At 33.6% G+C, this 26,787-nt stretch overlaps 2 protein-coding genes and 1 long non-coding RNA gene across 3 annotated transcripts in view; 1 reads left to right on the top strand and 2 right to left on the bottom strand.

The window, feature by feature from the left end:
• The window catches only part of Ddx56 (putative ATP-dependent RNA helicase DDX56), a 402,780-nt gene that overhangs the window by 220,891 nt on the left and 155,102 nt on the right, over positions 1 to 26,787 (bottom strand). The window lies entirely within an intron of this gene.
• LOC145314624 (uncharacterized) lies at positions 9,288 to 13,715 on the top strand. Its single transcript, XR_013877823.1, has 6 exons — positions 9,288 to 9,330; positions 10,235 to 10,318; positions 11,162 to 11,225; positions 11,606 to 11,644; positions 12,513 to 12,585; positions 13,497 to 13,715. It is a non-coding gene; the product is annotated as an uncharacterized LOC145314624 (long non-coding RNA).
• On the bottom strand, positions 14,297 to 18,981 carry LOC145315313 (oplophorus-luciferin 2-monooxygenase non-catalytic subunit-like). The gene is made up of 5 exons (XM_080155328.1): positions 18,884 to 18,981; positions 18,358 to 18,407; positions 16,699 to 16,759; positions 16,070 to 16,158; positions 14,297 to 14,460 (listed from the first exon to the last, which is right to left on the bottom strand). Exons 1-5 carry the CDS (start codon positions 18,942 to 18,944, stop codon positions 14,389 to 14,391), a joined length of 333 nt encoding a protein of 110 aa, XP_080011454.1. The 5' UTR covers positions 18,945 to 18,981; the 3' UTR covers positions 14,297 to 14,388.

The following is a 26,787-nucleotide window of genomic DNA, read 5'->3' as shown; positions in this document are numbered from 1 at the left end:
TGATTATTTTGTTGGTTATATTACAGACATGATTATCAAAAAAAAAATGCTCCTTGCATGTTTAAATCAGGGAGGAAGGGGATATTTGACTGTTTATTTCTCTAGTCCCTAAAGTTTTATAATAACATTTCCTTATATTTTTGGTTAACAACTTTGGGAGCTTTATTGAATTCTGATTGGTTGGTTTATTAGGTTGAGTGTTTTAACGTTTCAACCACTAATTGTTATCTAGAGAAGGGGTAATTTTGTGTATCTCGGGGATGTACATCAATTTATCAGTCAACTTCTTATCCATTAGATCCCTGACATGACAAACATATTAAAATTGCTTGAAATACTATCAATACTATACTTATGCAATATGCAATTATTATAAAGTAGCATGATTTCTGTATGTCTGTAATTCTATGTCCAATAGTATCTTGTTATCGTGTTCATGAAAGCTTGGTAATATTCAAGAAAAGGTTTTAAACTGTTGATCAAGGGGTAGGGGAGAGAGCTCCCCCTCTAGGATAGGACTTTTGTCTACAAAACATACCTCTAAAATAATAAATTTTAATAATAATGAGAAATGATGGAAATAATGAAAATATGAAAAATAGTGGAGTGTCCTTTTTATGCATTTTCAAAATTTATTTTAATAAGTTTTAATAAGTTCAGACAGACAGAAATAAGCTATGGCACAGGGGCTATTACTATATTAATCAAGGAAAACTTTGTACAGTAGCTGGGCCATAGCCTCTTGGTACTCCGCATTGCAATAAAGTAATCGTCATTGCTGTTTAATTTGTCAAAACTTTTCCTTTTTGTCGACATGCCGTTATCTAAATGACTTCATTGACATCCTATTTTATGAAGTAGTAAGGTTTCTTATCTCAGCAACTTCAGATATACACAACCACCGAACTGATAGGCTTGTCCATCCTGGGATAGTTTTAGGTTTGTTTTTTAGATTTGGCTATTTTCTGCCGATCGCTTTCCCTTGGAATACTAAATGCTAGGGGGGCAACCACTAGTTTCTTATGATATATCATATTATCAACATAGCGTTATTATAATGGAAATATGACTTTAAATTTGCTTATTTAAAAAAAAATATGAATTGCTACTCTGGATATTTGTAACACTATTCTAAAACCGCCAGTTTGTCTGCGACCATATTTTTAGAGGGGTGGGGTTATAACCCCCTCCCCTAAAAAAAAATTTACTCATTATTTACATTAAATTGAATCCCAGTTTAAAAGCACCACTATTGAGATCTCCCCCCCCCCCTCCTTACAAAAAAGTTTAAAGTTTAACCCAAGAGAAACCTACCCTAGCCCCACGGGAATACTAGAAGAGGATATAGGTATTAAGTGGAATAAATATAAAACTGTCTCAAGATTATGGGGACTATATTTGTAAAAAGAGATACAGGGATAACACAATGGATGAAAAATTTATTTTAGTTTTTTGACAGTTTGTTAGTATTGGGTTGTGGTGGCTGTTGACGGTTTTTCTCAAAGTTCCTAGGCGAGCACATGAACCCAATTTTTGGGATAATTGAAAAAAAGGGGGGGGGGGAGTTTGGTATTAATTTAAGTTAGGAGAGGTTAGGTTATATTATGTACTTAGGTACAGGGTAGCCCCGCTGTGTTGGGGCTTTGCAGGTATAGGCCCCGCAGGATTAGAGCCGGTGCAAGGGTTCGACATGTACTGTACCTAAATACTACTACCTCCCCCCTCCCAAAAATTAAAAATTTATACTACCTTCTTTTTGCTGCGCTACTTATTGATATATTTATTAAACATATACCCCTCTTATCAGGGAACGGCAACCGCCAGTAAGCCTTTACAATTGTAGAAATCAGCTGAAAGTCTAAACCTGACTAAAAATATGGCAATCCCTCTTTTCAAAAAGCTTACTGCATCCCACCGGGTTTAAATTTGCGGCTGACGCGCGGCTGCCAAGACCCGCATCTAATGATCCCCCCCTCGTCAAAGAATAGTTTTCTACAGGATCTGACACCCAAATAGAAAACAGAAAACCTGTTGGGAATTGGATTTAGAATATTTTTTTCTTCTTTATTTTTACATCAAAATAATCTTAGGGTTAAGCTGAATTTTTTATGTTATTCAATTGATCTAATAATGCAATACTCTTATGCCAATAGACATCCAAAACATTTATTTGACAGTGTTTGTCAGCAACTTCCCCTATGTGTACATGGTATTGAGATTCGCCTATTTTTTTGCTATAACATTATCACTAGTATTATTGCCCAAATTTAGACATTGACTCAGAATTTTTAAATTGATAGAGCCGGGACTCGAGCTCACAATATACAGGGATAAAATGAATATACATCCCTAGTGATGTAACAAAATTACTCCTTCTGTAGATTTTATAGATTAATTAGTTAAATTGGCACAGGTAGTTTGAATCAAGATTTATTACTTAAAAATACTCAAACTTTTAATGTAAAACTTTGGGTACCAATATAATTTACAGTCCAATGTAATTTTCATCATAAGCCTAGGTAATAATCCCCAATGCCTCTAAATCCTTTTTAGTTTTGTGGGGGATTACAATTATAGGAAGTTAGGGTTTTCAAATATTTGGTGTTTAAACTTTCATTTGTCGCATTCACCCCCTGACACTTAAAATACACTCCTTATTGTCTATAACACACCCCCCTAAAGCTGACACCCTTATCAATTTCGTTTGAGGGGGGAGTCAAAATTTTTGTGTACGCTTCGAACACCACCATGGCAAATTTAGTTAAGCTGAAAGTCTGAAATTATATTGTACTAGTGGCTTCGCCCCTAGCCTCTAGGGGCTTTGCCCCAAGAGATGATAAAAAAGTTAAGGTGAAATTCGTAAAAAAAAACAAAAAAAAATAAGAAGAACCAAGGAAATCTCCTGCAAAAAAAGACCAAAGATATCTCCTACAAAAAAAAAAAAAAAATGAGGGGGTGATTTTTTTTTATTTTTGGAAGGGTTGGGGGTGTCCCCCCAAGAAAATAGCCTAAAACCACCACAGGACCAGTAGGTATATTCCCTTTAGTAGAGCCCATTTGGCTCAGCGTTTACCGAGATCTTAAGCTTCAGACGGACAGACAGACATCGTTCTACTTTGTATTATAGATTATATCGGACTTATTGGTAACGATTATAGAGATAATATGCTTTTAAAATAAATCTAACTGGTACTGGAATCGGCATGCTAAGTTTGAAATTGAACGGACAATTCTGAAATGCCTAAATTATTGATAAAAGCTATTCATTACAAACTTACGGACATACTTATAGAAAAGCTGCTTTGCTTAAAAAAATTAACAAAAGCTACTTAAAAATCCTAACTATTAGACAGGGGTTGAAGTGAGTGAGATATAAATACATAATGTACATCATATATAAAGTTGGTTCAGGAAACCCTATTGTCTTTAGTAGACCAACCATAGTCTCCCCCCCATTATTTTATAATTTTTACTTTCAAATATCGTCTCTTGCCCTTGGGAGGACCTCTAACCCTATAGAAAAATCAATTAACCTATCAATTATCTACTAGCTGCTGCGCCTCTATTATATAGGGGCTCTTTATTCGAAGGGATATGGAAGGGCAGAAAAGTAGCCTAAAACCATACCCAGTCTTTTTATCAATATAAAACGGGATCTATAAGAACCTTCACTGTAAAGGAAGACCATATCGGTTCAGCCATTAGCGAGTTCATTAACTACAGACAAAAAAATCTTACTACTTTATATTATAGATAAAACTAGTTGCTTCGCCCCTATCTAATAGAATAGGACGGGGGAGGTCAGGAAAACAACCTAAAACCACCCTAAAGCATTTTAAAAGCTTCCCTAAAAGGTTCAACATATTCTAAATAATGAGTTCTAATTGAGTTCTCTTTTTCAAAGAATCTTTATATATGTTCATAACATATTTTATAGTCATGATGTCATTATTGTTCTAGCTTTATATAGTAGTTAGAGGATTCTAGTAGTAACATATATTTTCATCATAATGTCGACGTAAATGTCAGTCAAATTAGTTCTCAGTCGCCAAACGCTACTGTTTAAAATGCCATATTAGTCGTAAAAATTAAATGCGAAAACTTGTTTCTTAAAAAAATATGGGGGAGGCTATGGGCGGTCTATTGATGTTATCAGGGATAATGGTATAAATTCCCTGACTCATATGTGTTTGGTTATGTGTTTCTACCATAATCCTTACAGGGATTAAGGGGAGAGGTAAACTTTAAAATATGGGGGTTGTTTAAGTAGGTCCATTGATGGTATCAGGGATAATGGTATAAATTCCCTGACTCATATGTGTTTGGTTATGTGTTTCAACCATAATTCTTACAGTTTATTAGAAATAGTTTAGCTTTATCCTTCCTCAATTCCTTTCATACCTTTCTTCAATAAAAAGACAGTCTTATATTTGTTTTTTACTCAGCTAACTCAATTCTTTTCCTTCCTTTCTTAAATAAAAGGACATTCTTACATTTGTTTTTAACTCAGCTAACTCAATATCTTTTAATACCTTTCTACAATAAAAGGACAGTCTTACATTTGATTTTTACTCAGCTAACTCAATTCTTTTCCTTCCTTTCTTAAATAAAAGGACATTCTTACATTTGTTTCTAATTCAGCTAACTCAATTCCTTACATACCTTTCTTCAATAAAAGGACAGTCTGACATCTGTTTTAACACAGCTAACTCAATTTATTTCATACCTTTCTTCAATAAAAGGACAGTCTTACATTTGTTTTTAACTCAGCTAACTCAATTCCATTAATATCTTTCTTCAATAAAAAGACAGTCTCATATTTGTTTTTTACTCAGCTAACTCAATTCTTTTCCTTCCTTTCTTAAATAAAAGGACATTCTTACATTTGTTTCTAACTCAGCTAACTCAATTCCTTACATACCTTTCTTCAATAAAAGGACAGTCTTACATTTCTTTCTAACTCAAATAACTCAATTCCTTTCATATCGTTCTTCAATAAAAGGACAGTCTAACATCTGTTTCTTACTGAGCTAACTCATATCTTACATACCTTTCTTCAATAAAAGGACTGTCTTACATTTGTTTTTATCACAACTAGCTTAAATTATTACTTTTCTTTTTTCAATTAAGGGACAGTCTTACTCAACTAACTCAATTTTTTAAAGACCTTTCTTCAATAAAAGGACAGACTTGCATTTGTTTTTAACACAGCTAACTAAATTTTTTAAAAACCTTTCTTCAATAAAAGGATAGTCTTACATTTGTTTTTAACTCAGCTAACTCAATATCTTTCATACCTTTCTCCAATAAAAAGACAGTCTTGCATTTGTTTCTTACTCATCCAACTCAATTAATTTCATAGCTTTCTTAAATAAAAGGACAGTCTTATATTTGTTTCTAACTAATCCAACTCAATTCCTATCAAACCTTTCTTCAATAAAAAGACAGTCTTGCATTTGTTTCTTACTCATCCAGCTCAATTAATTTCATAGCTTTCTTATATAAAAGGACAGTCTTACATTTATTTTTAACTCAGCTAACTAAATTTTTTTCATACTTTACTTCAATTTGTTTCTTTCTCAGCTATCTTAATTCCTTCATACTTGTCTTCAATAAAGGGACGGTCTTATATTTGTTTTTAACTCATCCGCTCAATGAAAATATATTAAGTATGTTATTAGTAGCGGAGCTACTCTATAATTAACTATGTCCGTCCCTCCATCTCTTAAAACGCAAATAATGATATAATTATATTCAATACATAAAATATTAAACTAGCGTCTTTTTAAACCCATCACAAATAATAATATATTTGTATTGAATGTGTAAAATATTAAACTCAAGAGTATCTCTTTAAACCCATCACAAATAATAATATATTTGTATTTAATGTGTAAAATATTAAACTAAAGAGTATCTCTTTAAACCCATCACAAATAATAATATATTTGTATTTAATGTGTAAAAGCTGACTTAATGCTTTTTTATCCTTTTCCTTTTTAGATAAATCCCACAACAAAGTACAAATAAAAACTTTATAGTTTTTTTTTGTGAAACGGGTATGACAACAACCAAAAAAGCGTAGCTCTAAAATCAGAGGGAAGGATAAACGGACAATAACACTTTATGTATTGTGTCAGATCTTAATAAGCAGAACATTGATATAAGAAGTATAAACAAAACTGTACATAAAGTGCGTTAATACAGTAAAAGGACATAAATTTATTTTAGGATGTATTATAGAGATGCCTACGGCACCCCCAGGGTAGGGGTAAATTTTAAATGGGGGGGGGGGGGTAAATGAATTTTTTGGAGGGGGGGGGGAGATCGCCACTTTACCCCCCCACCCTTAGACGTCTATGCATATAACCAAACCTTTATGTGTGTGAACTTTTTCTCGTAGTCAAAACAGCGGACCTTAATGAGTTTTTTTAGGCTTAGGCATTATCAGCTGCTCCACAAGCATCTATGAGCTCTATGGGTAAGAAGGGGAAAGAAAAAATAGCATAAAACCATTCTTAGGACCATGTGAAGGGTCCATAAACAGAAAAATATTTATGTTTAAAATTCAAAAATATTTGTTAATCTGCAGGCCAAATTTTTTTTTTCGGGTATTCCCCGAATTTTAAAGCGGACAGAAAGTTGAAGAAATTTAGAAAGATAGCATCAGACATTCCAAGCAACAAAGAGATCAAGATAAATCATCCTATTCATTTTATATTCCTACCAGACTACTATTTATTATGTTAAAAGCGAAACATCTCTATAATCAAGTCCTATAATGTAAATATTAGTATGTCCAATTATTCTGAATGTATTCAAGCAAAATTCATTTTTCCACGAACAGTTAAATAAAAATGATATAATCAATACCAGTTTGGCTAACACGGGCTTGCGGCCCCTTTGGGCCAGCAAAACTGGAATTAATCTTTTCTTCTTAAATTTTACTATCCGCTGAAAGCTGTCTATAATACAATGCGATAAATGACTATTTTTTATAAACTACACTGTAATATTCAAATTGGTCATGCTTAGTTTGCTAATATAGTGCTCAGATATTGGTCAATACGTTTCTCAATGGCCATGGGAGGGGATGGGGAAAGTCATGAGGGTGGTGGCGATTCTTCATATTAACCAGCTGGAAGAAACATTTCAACAAAAGTTTCAGAAAAATGTTGTTTATCATTCGTTGGTTTCAAAACTTTGATGTTGATTATCTATTTCTATCTAGCAGTTTCCAAACTTAATCAAAAGCTAATATTTCTTGGTAATAGCCAAGACCAAATATAGCGCACGGCTAGAGAAAGAGCAGGAAATGTCAACTATGATTTTTAGAAACGGATGATTTTAACACACAAAGCGTGTTCTGTAAAGATTAGAATCCCTCACAATCGTTGCATTACACATGAAACGCCTTTATAGTGCAATTAGAATAAAAGTATTTTGTTTCTTTTCATTTTATCTTTGCATGTTATGGTAGTTTTCGGTCTTATTTTTCTCAAATAGACAAAATTTTTCCTGATAAATAATCAAACTGATTTTTTTATGGACCATATTCGATTGGAGGGGAAATTTGTTTTTACAAATCCAGCAATAAACTTGTGTAGAACATAGCCATATTTTAGTGTTAATGCGCGGGCAAAAATATTTTTCCGGGTATGCAACGAATTTCAAAACGGGCAACGAACTTTAGAAAGCTAGCATCAGAAATTCCAAGGGATTGTAAAAGTTAGAAACATGGACAATTGTCTCCTTAAAAAGCGCAAACGCAACAGTCAAGATTCACAATCCTTATAATAAAGTAACAGGATGTTTGTCTATGTGTTTGTCTATGTGTTTGTCTGTGTGTTTGTATGTTTGTACCGAAGGATCTCGCTAACCGCTGACCGAAGGTGTTCTCCTTAACAGGATAGCTTCTCATAGGTCCCGGGAAGGTTTATAACTATTTTGGTGGAGGGTACCAACATCCTCCCAAGAGAAATCACAAAAAAACTAGAAAAAAAACATTTTAAGTAGAGACTTGAACGCAACATAGAAAATAATTACATATTTTTAATAAAAAAAAACATTTAAAGTGCCACTAGAGATCCCTAGGGGCGTAGCCGCTAGTTCTTTTTAATAAAGTAGCAAGATCTCTGTCTCTCTGTCAGTATGTATCTCGCTAACGTCTAAACCAAAATGTTTCTCCTTACAGGGTAGCCTCTTATAGATCCTGGGAAGGTTTATAAATATTTAAAAGTGGGTACCTTCACACTCCCAAGAAAAATCGCCCCTAGAATTATGTTATCCTCTTCCCCCCTCCCAAATTTTTCTTTTTACTTTTAAAAAAAAATCTATAAATGCCTCGAGAGGCCTGTAGGGACTTAGCATCTAGTCCTATTATATAAAGTAGTAAGCGTTTTTTGTATGTCCCGAAGGATCTCGATAACCGCTGAATCTGATATTGTTCTCCTTTACAGCGAAACTTCTTATAGGTCCTGGGAAGGTTTTAAACTATTATTGGCGAGGGTGTCTTCACCCCCCCCCAAAAAAAATAATATCTTTTTACTCCTTTGAACACAAATTTAAAATGGTATGAGGTCGACTTTTCCCCCTCCTACCTTAAGTGCCCCTAGAGGCTTCAAGGGGGGGGGGCGTAGCCTCTAGTATTTTATAAGGAAAGAGGACAAGGTATTAAGAAAGGAAGGGAGAGACCAACCCTTAATCCGCAGGATATATATTTAATGAGGTGTCACAACAATAAATTACGAGGGTAGGGGTTGATCTAAGACCATTCGACGCAAATAAACTTTTTTTTCCTAATACATGTTCTTATCCTTAAGGTTTTCAACCACTACTGACCGTAAGAATAATTTATTGTTTTGTATGCTTTCAAAAAAATCTATGCTTTCTTCTTTGGGTTAGTCCGTCTGTCCGAAACATTAAGACTATTAATTAAGTATGTTTTAATAGTCGCATAGCTTTCCAATTTTGGTATAATCCTCTTAGGATTTTTTTCAAAGTAATGTCCATGGCCGCGGCGCTCGGTCCCCTGGCCTGCCTAGCCGCAGCGCTGGGCTTCTTATCCTGTCTAGCCGTGGGTGCTGTTTAAATAAAAATTTTATTTTGTTCTATATATGTTAGTAAATTAAAAAGTGGTCGTTTGTCTGTTTTATTAAGCTTCGCTTTTATGTGAGTTGTAAATTCAATCAAGAAATATTTTTATAGGCTGCACGTTTAAAATACATATACTTACATTTACTTTTGTTGCTTTCTTTTTCTACTAGATAGTATTCTTCTCCGCAGTTGGGACTACACCTTCGGACAGAAAACAACCCTTGGAAAAAACAGGTAATTGAAATTGTTTAAATGATAGAATTTTATATACTCATAGCTCTCCAATATAAGATAGAACGCTAGATTTTCTTTATTATTTCAACTATAATGAGGATCTACACTATTTTCTCAACCAATAAGTTAGGCAAGTAAAGCAATAGAAATTAATTATAAATTCTGACTTTTCCCTCAAGTGCCAATAGAAGCCTCAAGAAGCATATCTGCTAGTTTATTTAATTCTAAAATGCCTTATTTTTCACTGCAAATGAATGTTATTTATTTGGAAGGAATATAAATTCTGTAAATGAATTAGTCCGTCCATCTTAAAAAATATTTTTTAGGTTGTAGAGATATTATTTCTTAATGTATCATCAAAAGTCGCATATGTCCTTGTTCTCTGTACATTTCCACACAAGCATATATAAAAATTTTAATTTTACCTCCATTTCAAGATTTCTTTAAAGTGGTCCTATAAAGTGGTTCTCTGTGGGTTCTATAATAGTATAATGAATTTAATAACATAGGAATTGTAAGACTGTACTAGACAGCTACTACACTGTAATATTATGAACCCTATTTAACTTTAAAAAACAGTCTTTCTAACAAATTCACTTAAATGTATAATGGCAAGAGGGAAAATCGTTCAGTTCTTAAAATTCTTTGAATTGTTAACTCTACTTCTACTTTGGGGCTGTAATATATACTAGCGATTGCACTCATAGCATCTGGGAGTTCTATATTCGACGGGATAGAAAAACCAGAAAAATGGCCTAAAACCAACCAAAGACTTAATTTAAAAATAAAAAAGTATTCCGGGACCTATGCAAAGCTTCCAACTCAATAAGTTCAGTAGTTATCAAAATCTTGCGCTTTACAAAAAAAACCTTAATTCTTTATATTATAGGATATATTATTTTAGAAGAAAATGAAATTGTTTCTCATCGTATGTATTGTATTATTTGCAATGGCAAATGGTCAAAATTATGATAACACAGATTATGGGGTAAGTTTTTTTTTTAATTTTTGTTTTACTAAATTAGTTTAATACATAGGTTAGTGTCCTGTAAGATAATGTAAACTGCTCAAATGATCTTTAGATAAAATTGTTCAATCTTAAGGCTATTTTATCTAAAATATTTGTAAATATATGTATAATTCATAAATCTAAATATTATATTTTTTTGTTGAAGGGGATCTAAGAAATTCCACACCCCCTTGCAATAAATTGGAAAATCAAAATAAAGTTTTAATTAATTCAATTACTTTTCTTCTTTATGACAACTAAACATCAAACAACTCTATACCTCACTTTGTTCGTTTGTACATTCCATAATTATTTTGTGCTTCGCTATTCATGGATGTTGTCATCCTTGTTAAAAGCGAAGCTTTTCTATAATTAAAGTCGGTCCGTCCTTCCGTCCGTAACGGATAGCTTTTTTTCGTTAATTTAGGAATTTAGGTACGATTTAGAAAGCGTATCAACTCTATAATCACTACCAGAATGTCCGTACGTCCATTTTAAACATGTTGATTTTTAAATATTTTAACAAATTTAATATGCTATAATAATCCGATTTACCTGGTTTTTGGATTACTGATTCCCAGGACAACAAAGCATAATGTTATGAGCGAAGCGTCTTTATAATCAATATAAAAATGTAGGTATGTTCTTAATTATTTTCTTGTATTTAACAAGTTTTTCAACACATTTACTTTTAATTTTTTCGACTTTTATACATTTATAGTCTTATTATTAAGTTCTGACACTCTACAAGCGTTAATGTTCGCCTGTTATACCATTTTAGATCTTTGCTTTAATGGATGTTGTCATCCTTGTTTTTTTTAGAAATCACCTCCATTATATCAATCACTAGCGGCTACCCCCCTAGAAGACTCTAGGCGTACTTCAGGTAGGAGGGGGAAAAGTCGACCTCATCCCATTTTAAATTTGAGTTTCAAAAGAGTAAAATAATATTTTTTTTTTTTTTGGGGGGGGAGATGTTGAAGACACCCTTCCCAAAAGTAGCTTAAAACCTTCCCAGGACCTATAAGAAGCTTCACTGTAAAGAAGAACAATATCGGTTCAGCGGTTAGCGAGATCCAAAATTGTGTTCAAAAGAGTAAAAAAAATATTTTTGGGGGGAGGGAGGTGAAGACACCCTTCCCAAAAATAGTTTAAAACCTTCCCAGGACCTATAAGAAGCTTCACTGTAAAGGAGAACCATATCGGTTCAGCGGTTAGCGAGATCCTTCGCTACAGACAAAAAAAACTTACTACTTTATATAATAGGATATGGTGGAAATTATGCAAGGGAGTCTTGTAGAACTGGTAAGAACAATTTTATAGTAGCGTTGCAAGAGATAAGACAATGGCTGATAAATTGATACACATCAAAATAGCTATAAACATTCCCGGGACCTATGAGAAGCTACCCTGTTAAGGTGAACCCGATCGGTTCAGCGGTTAGCAAGATCCTTCGGTACAAACATATAAACACACACACACACACACATAGACATAGACATCCTGTTACTTTAGTATAAGGATTGATTAATAATTGGTAACTAATGGTGTCAATACATTTCAACCAAAATATTTTTCTTTATCCTTATCATTATTTGGCAGTATGTACATAATTGTTTTTTTTCCTTAAGATCTCCGGAATTTCCATACTTCTGTGACAGAATTAAAAATATTTTTAAACGCGCAGCTTTTCTATGATTAGGGTAGGTCCGTCTGTAACGGTTAGCCGTTTTTGTCAATTTAGATATGTTAGAATTATCCCATCGATTTCAAATGTTGCATGCTGTTTCCTGTGGTAGTTAGGTACGATTTAGAAGGCGTATCAACTCTATAATCATAACCGGAATGTCCATGCGTTCATTTTAAATGTAGATTTTTAACTTTTTTTAATGCAAATATTTATGTGATATAATTATCCGATTGATTTTTGGAATACTGATTCCTAGTAAAACAAAGTACATTTTATAAGCGAAGTATTCTAAAAATGTAAGTATGTCCTTAAACATTATCCTGTATTATGCATTTTTTCAACAAATTTATTTTTAATTTTGGTTTGACTTTTATACATTTATATTAAGATTATTCAGTTCTGACTCTCTACAAGTGTTATTGTTCGTTTGTTATACCGTTTCAGAGCTTCGCTTTCATGGATGTTGTCATCCTTGTTTTCTAGGATGTACAGAACGAGTCCTTTCTGACGGCGTAGCAAGATGTATTCAGAATAGATATAGCAGATTTTACACAAGGTATATTTTTAAAAGCGAAGCTTTTCTATAGTTTGGGTCGGCCCGTCCGTCTGGTTTACATTTTTACATTTATACTATGCTTGTCAGGGATATATAACAAGACAATGGAAAATTTATAAAATTTTTCCCCAATTGGTACCAACCAATCAAAATTCGTCAGAAGTACCCAGGGTTTTTGACACACAGAAAACTGTCCCGAATTTGTATTAATTTTGAGGAACAAGACTCCAGTGACGTCATATTTTTCTTTCCCGAAAAAGGGAAGGGGGGAAGAAAATCTCTTCAAAAGAGATGGGGAAAACCCCCTTTTCTCCCATCTCTTATTTCTTCCCCCCTTCCCTTTTTTTCTTTCCCCCTTCCCTTTTTCGAGAAAGAAAAATATGACGTAACTGGAGTCTTGTTCCTCAAAATTAATACAAATTCGGGACAGTTTTCTGTGTGTCAGGGTTTTTGAGCCAACGAATAAGAAAACATGGTTATTTGAAATTGGGTATAATTATAATTTCCATGAAGTTTGCAGAGTGGTGACTTGGACCCAGTATTCCTAATATGTACATCTAATCCTTTTATTTTTGTTTAAAGTTCAAGAATAACCCATTTATAATGTTTATGAGTATACTGTACAAAATCTTGAATTTGATTGTAACCATAGAATAGTTATTTATCGCATTGCATCATAGACAGCTTTACTCAGATAGTAAAATAAAAATTATAAGATTAAGTTCTGTTTAGTTGGCCCCGAGGGGCCATAGTCCCGGGCTAACTAAACTGTATTGATTTATGTTTTACTATTTTTGGTGACGTAATACGATGCTATTCATGATTTTTCCGTACGGATGAGAATCGGTTCAAAATCCAGCGAATATTGATCGGTGTTGAAGCCATAATGACTAGTCTATTATTTATTTTAGAGTTCTACTAAGATTTGAGTCAACTTGGTGTTAACAGTGAACAGGGAAAAATCAATAAAAGAAAAATTAATGTGTCCTTTAATTCTATGGTAAATAAGTTTTTTAGTTTATTGCGTGAAAGATATGTTCCTTAATCTTTATTATATAAACATACATTTAAAAATCAAAATGTTTTTAATGTGATTAAATATTCTTAATACATGATAACTTATTTCCATATACGTTTGTTAGAGTTTTTATTTTATATGCCGCAGCTCCTCTATAATAATGGTATGTTTGTATGTCCGTACATCCAACTCTCATTCTATTACTACATCAGAGCAATTGAAGTAAAATGGCTTTTAAGAATTTTTATTTAAAAACGACACTTAATATCTCATACAATTTCTCAAAAAGTAATTTATCTAACTTATCAAAATATATTTATTTTTATCGCGGGTATAATCTGAATTTTCAAATTTATGATGATAATTTGGTGCTTTCCCTCAAAGTGTCTATTGAGCACTGAAATCCTCCCTTGAAAAAAGAAGGGAGGTAGATCCCATCCTTTGTCTAACCCCTGCAGTAGCCCTAATCTGCCATCTGCTATGCATTACCCCTGCGCGGCTTCTTAGTAGTGAATACAACCTAACCTAATTTGAAGAAAAATCCTCTTAACTTATTTCAAAATGGTGGGGGGGGGGGGTCTACAAGAAACTTTAAGGGAAACTGCCGTTAATTTTATGAACATCTATCAAACAATCTGCCACCTGCTTTGCATAACCCCTGCGCGGCTTCACAGTAGTGAATACAACCTAACCTAATTTGAAGAAAAATCCTCCTAACTTATTTTAAAATGGGGGGGGGGGGGTCTGTGCTCTACAAGAAACTTTGAGGGAAACTGCCGTTAATTTTATGAACATCTATCAAACAATTCGTCAGGATCAACATTTTCCAGATATATTCCATCATAACACCGCGCATCCTGGAAAAAAAGTTTAGGGTATAGTCCCTTTCGTGGCAACGCCCCTTAAGGAGCAATTCTTTTTTCACAGTAGCTTTTCTCCTATTTCTAGCCCCTGCTGGGGGCTCTAACCCTGCTGGGCAATCACCTAACCCAATATAACCAAACCTAAACTAACCTAAAAATAAGCTATTAAAAGATATTTTAAAAATACGACGAATCGCCCCTTAAGGGGCGTTGCCACGAAAGGGACTATACCCAAAGTTTATTTAAATGACCGCTAGATGTTGGGGTTGTTACGGGTCACTTAAATGCCCTCTACCCAAGAATGTAAAGGGATAAGACAATGGACGATAAATTGATGTATCTAATGATGATTTACAAAATTTCTTCTTCTGTGGATTAAAACTATAGGCTGAAATGTTTGGATACTTAATTTAAGAAACCAACCAATCAAGGTACCCAAAGATTTCAAGAAAGTGAATTAGCTAACGAAAAGTGTAAATTTGGGCACAAGTCCAACGTCCCCTCCCTTTCTCCCTGTTCCTCAAGGGCGAGGCTACTCTCCATGACACTGTAATGTCAGGTCCAACAACCAAGGTAAACTGAGGAGTAAAATTCATTTTTTAAGCCAAACACACAATTAGATCAGGTAACACCAATAAGACAATCAACCCTTTGATTGCACAACCTTATGGGAATGCCTTGGTATAGGTGTAACTACTTTTAATCTACAGAAAGGATAACTTTATTTATCACCATTGGGAGATTTATATCAATTTATCCATTACTAGCGGCTTCGCCCCTAGCCTCTAGGGGCTTTGCCCCAAGAGGTATAATTACATCTTATATTACTTACCCAGCAGAACGGATCGCAAATTTTCGCACCTACCCAGCAGGAAAACATTTTCTCGTTTAAATAACGAATTCGCAAAATTCGTAAAAAAATAGTCTAATGTGTTCTCAAGAAAATTACTACTGGTGCTGCTCATAGTCTAATGTGTTCTCAAGAAAATTATTTTTTGTTTTTTTTTTTGGGGGGGGTAAATTTTCATTTTTGGGGGGGTTGGGGGTGTCCCACCCCCTAAGAAAATAGCTTAAAACCACCACAGGACCGATAGGTATATACCCTGAAGAGTAGAATCCAATTGGTTCAGTGGTTACCGAGATCATTAACCTCCCTCTTAAAAATAGCTTAAAACCAGCTTCATAAAACTTACTGAATCAATTACCTCATATGGGCGGGGATGCTGTCCATTACACTCAAACGCCAGGTCCAACAACCCAAGATAGCTAAGGGGAGCAAAAAGTCTCCTTTTCTGTCCAGACACCCAGAGTTTTAGGTTAAGTAACACCCATCAGACAACCAACTCTGATTGCACGACCTTTGTCTGAAAAGTCCTAACTGTGCATGGTAATGAGTTGCACCTGATTGGGACCAAGGCATTCTCCTTAATCTAACTATCAATGTCGCGCACCTGACATAGTAGCAGTAAGATCCATTTTTAACATCTTTAGTTATGACGCGGTGTAAAGCCAAGAATCGAACCTGTCATATCCCCGACGACTCGCGGATGGGCTACGTTTTAAGCCACGGTTGCGGGTTTCATAAAGCTTAAATAGATTTTACCTGGAACACAAAAGAAGCTTTAAGTTCATAAATGAGCCAGAGTATTTCACAAGAGCAGGCCAACGGGTTCCCTCGAATCAATACCCTTCCTGTTAGAATATGATATGAATTATAGAGTAGCTACTCAACTAAAAACATGGAGAGTTATGTCCAATCCATAGATACAATATAAGAATATATATAGAATTTTCTTTTCTAAAAAAATATACATATCAAAATATAGGTACCATCTTACCTCTCGTACCAATTTTAAATCTATAATACAAAGTAGAATGATGTCTGTCCGTCCGTCCGTCCGTCCGTCCGTCTGAAGCTTAAGATCTCGGTAACCACTGAACCGATTGGATTCTACTCTTCAGGGTATATACCTACTGTTCCTGTTGTGGTTTTAGGCTATTTTCTTGGGGGGTGGGACACCCCCATCCCCCCCAAAAAAACAAAAAATTCCCCCCCCATTTTTTTTGCAGAAGATTTCCTTGGTCCTTTTACGAATTTCACCTTAATTTTTTTGATCACCTCTTGGGGCAAAGCCCATAGAGGCTAGGGGCGAAGCCGCTAGTATACAATAAAGTATTTGGCATTGTAAGAATAGGTAGCTGGGTTGGGTTTCCCACCTTCCTGTAATATACCTGTATTTTCAGGACTGTTTATGACACTCTCGACAAATGGTCTGTAATGCTCTTCTGAAAGCTAAAACAAACATGAATTACAACATCCATAGGAATTAAATCTTAAAGTTATTGAAAAAGCTCTTTATAGTGCCTATAAAAAAGACGTCATACAAAACAAATGACCAATGATAGTCCAATACACAGATTAAATTACTAATGACATGCCAGTATACATTGTAATTGGCCTGCAATGGTAGGACAGTATGATGTCATTTTTTATAGGCACTATAGGCTTTGTTATTGTATTTGATATTAAATAGAAATATTGCTTATTTTTTTAAAGAAGGTGTCTTAACTTTTATTTTTATAGCTAGCCAGTGCTTTTAGTAAGTAGTAGATGTAAAATTTTCCAGAGAATTCAGATATGCAATCGGTTTTTTTGTAGACCTCTTATTTTTGAAGTAATTTAAGTTTTTAAAAAAAATAATTAAGTCGGTTTTAAGGTACTAAAACGCAACAAAATAAAAGAAAAAAAATACCAGTATGAACAAAAGTAGTAAGATCTTTAATTTGACACCTTACTTTTTAAATTCTGTTGAGTAATTTTTTTTAAAATCGATTTTTTAAATCTCGGTTTAATCAAAACTTTAAACATAAATATATTCTACCACAGGCATAAAAATATGGGTTCATAAATACTTTTAGAATCAGAAAAATATTACAAATCGATTCTAAGCAAAATTGAAATAAAAAGTTTACAAAATAGTAAATAAACTACAATAAAAGAAATTATAAGAAACTATTATATCATATTATATAGGCAACCATCTTAAACCTTGTTTTGGGGGTAAAAATGGGAAGGGGTAAAGAGCGGGTAAAAATAGTGTTGCCTGTACAAAATGATATGCTAGGCCATTTCTATTTTTAATTTTTTAAAATTTTTTTCAATTTTGCTTACAATGGATTTGTAATATTTTTCTGATTCTAAAAGTATACACGAACCCATATTTTTTATGCCTGTGGTAGAGTATATTTTTGTTTAAAGTTTTGATTAAACCAAGATTTTAAAAATCTATTTTTTTCAATAATTTCTCAACAGAATTTAAAAAGTAAGGTGTCAAATTAAAGATCTTACTATTTTTGTTCATACTGGCATTTTTATTTTTATTTTGGTGCGTTTTAGTACCTTAAAAACGACTTAATTTTGTTTTTAAAAAAACTTAAATTACTTAAAAAATAAGAGGTCTACAAAAAAACCGACTGCATATCTGAATTCTATGGAAATTTTTACATCTACTACTTACTAAAAGCACCGGCTAGCTAAAAAAATAAAAGTTAATACACCTTCTTTCTAAGTAACTATACATTAGTTAAAGGCAAGGATTATGTTAAAAGTAGGCTTAATCGTTAGGAAAAATAGAGAACTATGTCAAAAAGTTTAGTTTTATCCATAGACGGAGAAATAGTTTAATTGCACATCTATATACTCCGGGAAAATTTCTTCCAATCCTGGATTTAGTAAAATTCAGTAGAAAAGGCCGTTTTTTAAGGAAACGAGAGACTGTTTTGCCCTATCTTTGAGATTATATGAATGAGACGATGTTATGGTTTGATAATCTGATGAGAAATTTTTTCGTTTACAGTCCCTTTAAAATTTATATCTGTATTTTTAGCTACCTGAGTTATATCATTTTCTGACAGGTAGATTGTTGTATTTGGATGCAATCCTAGAAAAGTCATAGATTTTAAAGAATAAAGTAGTAAGGTGTTTTTGTCTGTATAGAAGGATATAGCTAACTGTTTAGCTTCTCATAGTTCCTGGGGAGGTTCATAGCTATTTTGGGAGGGGCTACCCCCCCCCCAGAAAAAAATATAATTCCCCTCCTCTATTTTTTAAAACCTTTTTCTTTTTGTATCTAAAATATAAAAATATGGGTCAGGGTCGAATAAAATCCCCCAACACCGCAAGTGCCTTTAAAGCCTCTAGGGGGCGTAGCCGCTAGTTTAAAGATTAAAGTAGTTAGGGTTTTTGTTTGAAGATAAACAAACTATATATACCCCCCCCCCTTAAATAGTTTTGAAAGCTGTTTAAAGCTCAGCTAATGAAGAACTCAATGAAATCGATAGTTAATGAGATCTTAATTAACAGACAAAAGCAAATTACTATTTAAATAATAGGATATCATCTTATTTATGTCTTTGCCTGTAAGATCAATATATCTTATCCGATTATTATTGAGCACAACTCTTTGGCTAGCAGTCATTGTCTGGAAAAATCCTACAGGTATTGTCTCCAAATCTCCCTTAATGATTGTATAATCATAAATTCGGGACGTTGCCGTTCCTGCAACTGGCAAAAATACAGTGGATGTTTTTTTGTCAAAATTGTTTGTCTGGATGTAAATTCGACAGTAATTGTTATATATCGTAGGTATGTTGACAAATATACATCTAACACAGGCATTTAAACATCCAAAATTGTCAATTATACATCTATTTCTTGCCAATTTCACTAAAAAAGTTTAGATGTAAAATTGGCAAGAAATAGATGTAAAATTGACAATTTTGGATGTTTAAATGCCTGTGTATATTTGTCAGCATACCTACGAGATATAACAAATTACTGTCGAATTTACATCCAGATGTATAAATGCCTGTGTTAGATGTATTTATAGCGGTTACTTTAAGTATGACTTCATTTTTGGCAGAGATTTTTACATTTTGACAAAAAAACAATTAGTTGTATTACTGCCAGTTGCAGGAACGCCATGTACCCATAATTTCATTGTTAATTACTCATGCAAATTTGGCCAGGGATCTTTTGGGATAAGACAATGGATGATAAATTGATGTCCATTCACAATGATGATAAATAAAATTATCTATTTGGTAGATTAACATGGGACAAACTGACACCTGATAGACTTAGATATCTTTTGGGATAAGACAATGGATGATAAATAGATGTACATTCCAAATGATGATAAACAAAATTATCTATTTGGTAGATTAGCATAATTGGTTGAAAAGGTGAAATATTGTAGTAAAATAATAATTACCAAAGAGAGAGGTAACAATGAGCTGTTTATTACACTGGTCCCCAAAGTTTTATAATAACGCTTTCTTATTGGTTGGTGTAAACAACTTGATTGAATGAATTTTGTTTTAATGGTTGGTTTATTAAGTTGAGTGTTCAAACGCATCAACCACTAATTTATGCTATGGAAGGGGTAATTTTGTCTATCATCAATGTGGATATAATTCAATTTATCGGTCGTTGTCTTATCCCTTTAGATCCCTGAATAATTACACTATGAGACAATCTGACACCTGATAGACCTAGGTATCTTCAGAGATAAGACATTGGATGATAAATTGATGTACATTCCAAATGATGATAGACAAAATTATCCATTTGGTAGATTAATATAAAAGGGTGAATATTATAATAAAGTATTAATTACACTGTGGGACAAACTGACACCTGACTTAGGTATCTTTATAAGGCCTTTCATTTGGTAGATTGATATAATTAGTTAAAAAGGTTGAATATTATAGTAGAGTAATAATTACTGCACTGTGGGACAAACTGACATCTGATATACTTAGATATTCTTTGGGATAAGACAATGGATGATAAATTAATGTACATTCCCAATGATGATAGACAAAATTATCCATTTGGTAGATTAATATAAGGGGGTGAATATTATAATAAAGTATTAATTACACTGTGGGACAAACTGACACCTGACTTAGGTATCTTTATAAGGCAATGGATGATAAATTGATGTACATTCCAGATTATGATAAACAAAATTATCCATTTGGTAGATTAACATGGGACAAGCTGACACCTGATAGACCTAGGTATCTTTAGAGATAAGACATTGGATGATAAAATGATGTACATTCCAAATGATGACAAACAAAATTATCCATTTGGTAGATTGATATAATTAGTTAAAAAGGTTGAATATTATAATAAAGTAATAATTACTGCACTGTGGGACAAACTGACACCTGATAGGCCTAGGAATCGTAAGGGATAAGACAATCGAGAACCTAGTAATAGTGTCTAACTTTTTATCTTTGTGACGTAACAAAAATCCATCTCTTTTTTATGGGTTTCCTTTCCCACCTCCCCTCTCATCCTTTGATTTTTGTTACGTCACAAAGATAAAAAGTTAGACACTATTACTAGGTTCGACAATCGATGATAAATTGATGTACATTCCCAATGATGAAAACAAAATAACCTCTTGCAAATTTGGTTGAAAATTTTGGACAGTGGTAATTTGAACCAAAAAAACAAGAATTTATCAATCAAGAGTCCAAAGTTTTTAAGCCAATGAATGAGAGACCATGATTGCACATTCCTTTGTGGAGTAGAACCATTCCAGGTTGGGGAAATCCCAGAGGAAATCAGCTGGCAGCTCTGGCACCTCCAGACCCGGCAGTTTCAGTTCTCTGAGGGTTTAGGCTATACTATTTAGGGGAAACAGCAATTCAAAATGACGTCATACAATACAAAGGACCAATTATAGGCCAGTATACAATTTACCATTGGTCAATTACAGTGTATACTGGCCTATTATTGGCCATTTGTATTGTATAACGTCATTTTTTATTGGACTCTATACGTTATATCTATTTAGGCTGCAGACTCATATAGGATAAAGCATCTAATTCATCCTTTGAGAGACCTAAACATTCAAAAACCTTTTAATAATTGTTTTAGAAGTTGAGGTGGGGTAGGGAGTAAGTAACCCCCTCCCCCAATTTTAGATTTTAGTTCAAAAAAAGAAAAAAGAAATAAAGTTTTTTATTTGGGAGGTGGATAATTCATTTCCAAGGTAGACTTATCTTGGGGGGTTGCTGGTACTCTCCCCCAAAATAGAATAAACCCTTGCAGAACTTATGAGAAGATAAATTGTAAAGGAGAACAAGCACACACATAGACATCCTGTTAATTTTTTTTATAAGAATTTACACTTGTCCTGCATGACAAACTTATAAACAAAAATACCCAAAATAAAGTATAGCTTTCCTAAGGTAAGGCATTGGCACAAAAGAAGTTGGTAATTTTATGTTCGTCATCTCCAGAAATTCCAAGCTGTTTAGCCCTTCGGCAGGAAAGGGTTGACTTTCATAGTCATAATTATCTAAATACGTAGTTTTAAATTAGAAGGTATTCTAGGAAAATACTTGGTTTTAAACTATTTATAATAAGTGCTTTATAATATCAAAAGTCAGATGACCTTTATAAAAATTTGTAACTTTCTAAATCTAAATGTTAACCTTTTAAGGTATTTCAAAAAGACAGATCATTTTGTCAGTCATTTATCTACTAGTAGTTCTAAATGTACATAATTAAAGACCAGGGAATAATCAACTAAATGTATCTAAAAATAGCTGCTGAGTAAAGGAAAGACAGCTTGACATCCAATTACTTTGTTTTTTAAATTTTATAACAAATTTAGAACACTATTTCCTAGACTCAAATGTTTGAGTTGCACAAGGTCGGTCAGAAAGTCTGGAGCGAAGGTGTATGTTTGATTCCATGGAGGACATCCGGGGACTATGGTGAGGCTTCCCAGGCGTGCTTGCGAGTTCAGGAATGCCGTCCCTTCAAAGGATGGTAATATTCATCTAATTGCGTTAGCAACCCTTTTTTTATATGGCGTTGCTACAAAAGACCAACTCTACAAAAGACCAACGCCTACAAAAGACCAACTAGTCGGTTCTACAAAAGACCAACGCCTACAAAAGACCAACGACTACAAAAAATCGTAATGCTAGAAGGTCATGGCCGCAGAGCTCGGCCCCCTGGCCTGCCTAGCCGCGGGCGCTCGGCCCCTATGCCTATAACCTAACCTAACCTAACCTAACCTATATGTAATAATGTATGAATGTTTAATGTTCATTAACTTAGTTATAGTTTAGAATTTCGTGTATTTACAAAAAGTGGTTGGTAGATTTTTTTCTTCAAATATATTTTTTTTACAATATTTAGGTAAGGTTAGGTTAGGTTATAGGCAAGGGGGCCGAGCGCCCGCCGCTAGGCAGGCCAGGGGCCATGGATTGATAATGTATTACTTTATTAATAAATTTTATGTTTATGTAACAATATATATTAGTTGGTCTTTTGTAGGCGTTGGTCTTTTGTAGGTGTTGGTCTTTTGTGGAGTTGGTCTTTTGTAGGCGTTGGTCTTTTGTAGAGTTGGTCTTTTGTAGGCGTTGGTCTTTTGTAGAGTTGGTCTTTTGTAGCAACGCCGTTTATATTGCGTCCTTGGCAGCCCTGTATGTATTAAAAAAAAATTAACCCCTCTCTTACTTTTCATCTATTTAAAAAAAATGTTGAGGTTGGAGTAGTTACAGGCATTTGGAGGGAAAGGCCAATCGATTTTAAGAAGCTTTATAATAAAAACATCGTAGTAAGTGATTTGTACACAATATCGGCGCGCCCACAATATCTGTCAAAGCTTATCACAAATTTAATATAATCTGTAGATGGAATGAAAAATGTCTTTCTATATAAAAGTAACATATATCTGTCTGTGTGTTTGTATCAAAGGATATCGCAAGCCGTTAGTCCTGCTTCTCATATGTCCTGGGAAGATTGTTAACCTTTTTTTTGGGAGGGTCCCTTTACCCTTCCAAGAGAATGGCCCCTTGAAAATAATACCCCAACAGGCCTCTAGGGGCGTAGCTGCTACTAGTAATGAAAATACATGAATATGAATATTAACATCCCTGTAAACAGCTGAGGGCCCTTCCCCTCCTCCACACAGAAATCATTGACCATCAGAGAACCAAAGCGAAGCTTTCCTGTAGTTTGGGCATTGAAAGCAAAGTTGGCAATGTTTCTAAAATTTGTTGATTTGCAGTGAGATAGGGGATATTAGGCTGTTTGTTATACTAGTCCCCAAAGTTTTATACTAATGTTTTCTTATTCGTTGACTTGACAACTTTAGGGACTTTTATTGATATTTGATTGGTTGGTTTATTAAGTTGAATGTCCAAAAGTTTTAGCCACTAATTGTAATCTACATAATGGGTAGTTTGAGTATCATCTTTGGGCCGGGATGTACGTCAATTTATCGGCAATTGTCTAATCTAAGAACAATTTTGTCCCTAAGTAGAGCAGCAACAACATTTTGATCAATTATTGGAGGAAAAGCAAACTGCAATATTAAATTTTTGCTTATGGACGCTGTGCTACTAAATAAGGAAACACATCTAATTAAGGAAAACATAACCATGACATATAAATGATATTATTATTGGTGGAAAAGTTTGGACACTGAAACATAAACTAAGATTCAATTAAAATTTTAAACCAATAAATTAAGGAACGTGAAAGTATCATTTACAGTCAAATGTCAACTCCCTCCCTTTTTTATCCCATCATTAAAAAATAATCTAGATGAAAAGAAACCTGATTTTCCATCCAAAGTTAACAGTAACATAATCAATATCATTGTTAGAATCATCGAACTGACCAAATATATCTTCAACCATAGCAGTTACATTGTCGTCAGGTTCGAATTCAAATTTACACACAAGCTGCTTCTCATTGGTTTCTTTATCAATACTAGATTTAATAGCTACTTTTCAAAATATCTATCAACTCATTTAAGTGCTAAATCAACTTCATATTCAGTTGGTAATTTAAATCAATTTATCTAATAATTTATCTACCTACTAATGGCTGCGCCTATAGAATCTAGAGAATTTGTGTTTGAAAGGGTAAGGAAAAGCAAAAAGACGCCTAAATACATCCCAAGACTTAAAACTGAAAAATAAAAGCGCCTAAAACGATGTGAACGTTCTCTAAAATGGAGAACTCAATAGGTTTATTAGTTTTTAAAACTTAAGATACAGACAAAAATCCTTACTACTTTTCTATATTAGAATGAATCAATGATAGCTCTTTATAATAATTTTTTAGCAGAATATTTATATTTTTAATCATCTTAATTTTATGTTACAAAAGGCTTTAAATCTGTGTACTATTAAATCTTTAAATTTTTACACCTTTATGTAAATTAAATGTATAAATTTCAAGTAAACCAGTTGTTTTACATTCAAACTAACAATAATACAGAAATCATATTTACCATTTTAAAAACTAAGACAGTTGGGCTTTCCAATGTAACTATATAAAAAAGACAAAAAAAGTACTATTCCTACAGACACATGGAGTTATAGTGTCAGGGGATGGTGACTCACAAGGTATTGATTCTCTAGTTGATAAAGTACTATTCCTACAGATACATGGAGTTATAGTGTCAGGGGGTGGTAATTCACATGGTATTGATTCTCTAGTTGATAAAGTACTATTCCTACAGACACATGGAGTTATATTGTCAGGGGGTGGTGACTCACATGGTATTGATTGTCTAGTTGATAAAGTACTATTCCTACAGACACATGGAGTTATAGTGTCAGGGGGTGGTGACTCACATGGTATTGATTCTCTAGTTGATAAAGTACTATTCCTACAGACACATGGAGTTATATTGTCAGGGGGTGGTGACTCACATGGTATTGATTGTCTAGTTGATAAAGTACTATTCCTACAGACACATGGAGTTATAGTGTCAGGGGGTGGTGACTCACATGGTATTGATTCTCTAGTTGATAAAGTACTATTCCTACAGACACATGGAGTTATATTGTCAGGGGGTGGTGACTCACATGGTATTGATTGTCTAGTTGATAAAGTACTATTCCTACAGACACATGGAAATATAGAGTCAGGGGGTGGTGACTTACATGGTATTGATTCTCTAGTTGATAAAGTACTATTCCTACAGACACATGGAGTTATAGTGTCAGGGGGTGGTGACTCACATGGTATTGATTGTCTAGTTGATAAAGTACTATTCCTACAGACACATGGAGTTATATTGTCAGGGGGTGGTGACTCACATGGTATTGATTCTCTAGTTGATAAAGTACTATTCCTACAGACACATGGAGTTATAGTGTCAGGGGGTGGTGACTCACATGGTATTGATTCTCTAGTTGATAAAGTACTATTCCTACAGACACATGGAGTTATAGTGTCAGGGGGTGGTGACTCACATGGTATTGATTCTCTAGTTGATAAAGTACTATTCCTACAGACACATGGAGTTATATTGTCAGGGGGTGGTGACTCACATGGTATTGATTCTCTAGTTGATAAAGTACTATTCCTACAGACACATGGAGTTATAGTGTCAGGGGGTGGTGACTCACATGGTATTGATTCTCTAGTTGATAAAGTACTATTCCTACAGACACATGGAAATATAGAGTCAGGGGGTGGTGACTCACATGGTATTGATTCTCTAGTTGATAGATCAGAGCAAACAGTTTTGCTTGTCATTAATATTAGAATAGATAAAAAGTAATACATTTTAATAAACTAATAACTATTAATTCTGAAATCTAATTTTTAAGTCAATAGATGTTTTTTTCTTTAATTTTAAGACACGACAAACGTTAAATTAAAAAGATATGGAAATTTATCCAAAACCAAAATCGTGAAAATTTCAAACTTAAATGTAAAATGTTTAGTGAAAAATCATAGGTTATACAACAAAATGATATAGATTCATAGAACATCGAAGCCAAATTGAAAAAAAACATTATTTGCATATTAAGAAACAATCACTATACTATCCTTACTGTCGCAATACAGCTTTTTAAAATTAGATTAATTTTATATTTATTACAGTAGAGATACGCTAAATCCTTTCATAAATCAAGAAAAAAGAGATTTTGTTGAACACTGTAAAAGTGTCTGACTATGACGTCAGAAAAAATTAACAATTAACTAATGAGAAGCCAGTATTCACAATGGTAAAATATATAGCGGCCTCTCATTGGTTAATTGTTAATTTTTTCTGACGTCATATTCAGACACTTTTACGGTGTTCGATTTTGTTGTCTACTTAAATTTTTAAAAACTTCAAATTTAAATATCTGAATCATAAAATATTTGAAGAAATATAGTAGAATGAAAAACTGATTTATAAGTAAGTTTTTAGAATATACCTCCCTGTAAAGTGACATATTAGTAAATTTTGAGAATATACCCTTCAGTGAAAGAAC

Source organism: Acartia tonsa, chromosome 3 (genome assembly GCF_053477335.1).
Source record: "Acartia tonsa isolate MP-2025a chromosome 3, ASM5347733v1, whole genome shotgun sequence".
Taxonomy (NCBI): Eukaryota; Metazoa; Arthropoda; class Copepoda; order Calanoida; family Acartiidae; genus Acartia; species Acartia tonsa.
Note: the sequence above shows the minus strand (reverse complement) of the source record. Positions and strands in the feature narration are given on the sequence as shown.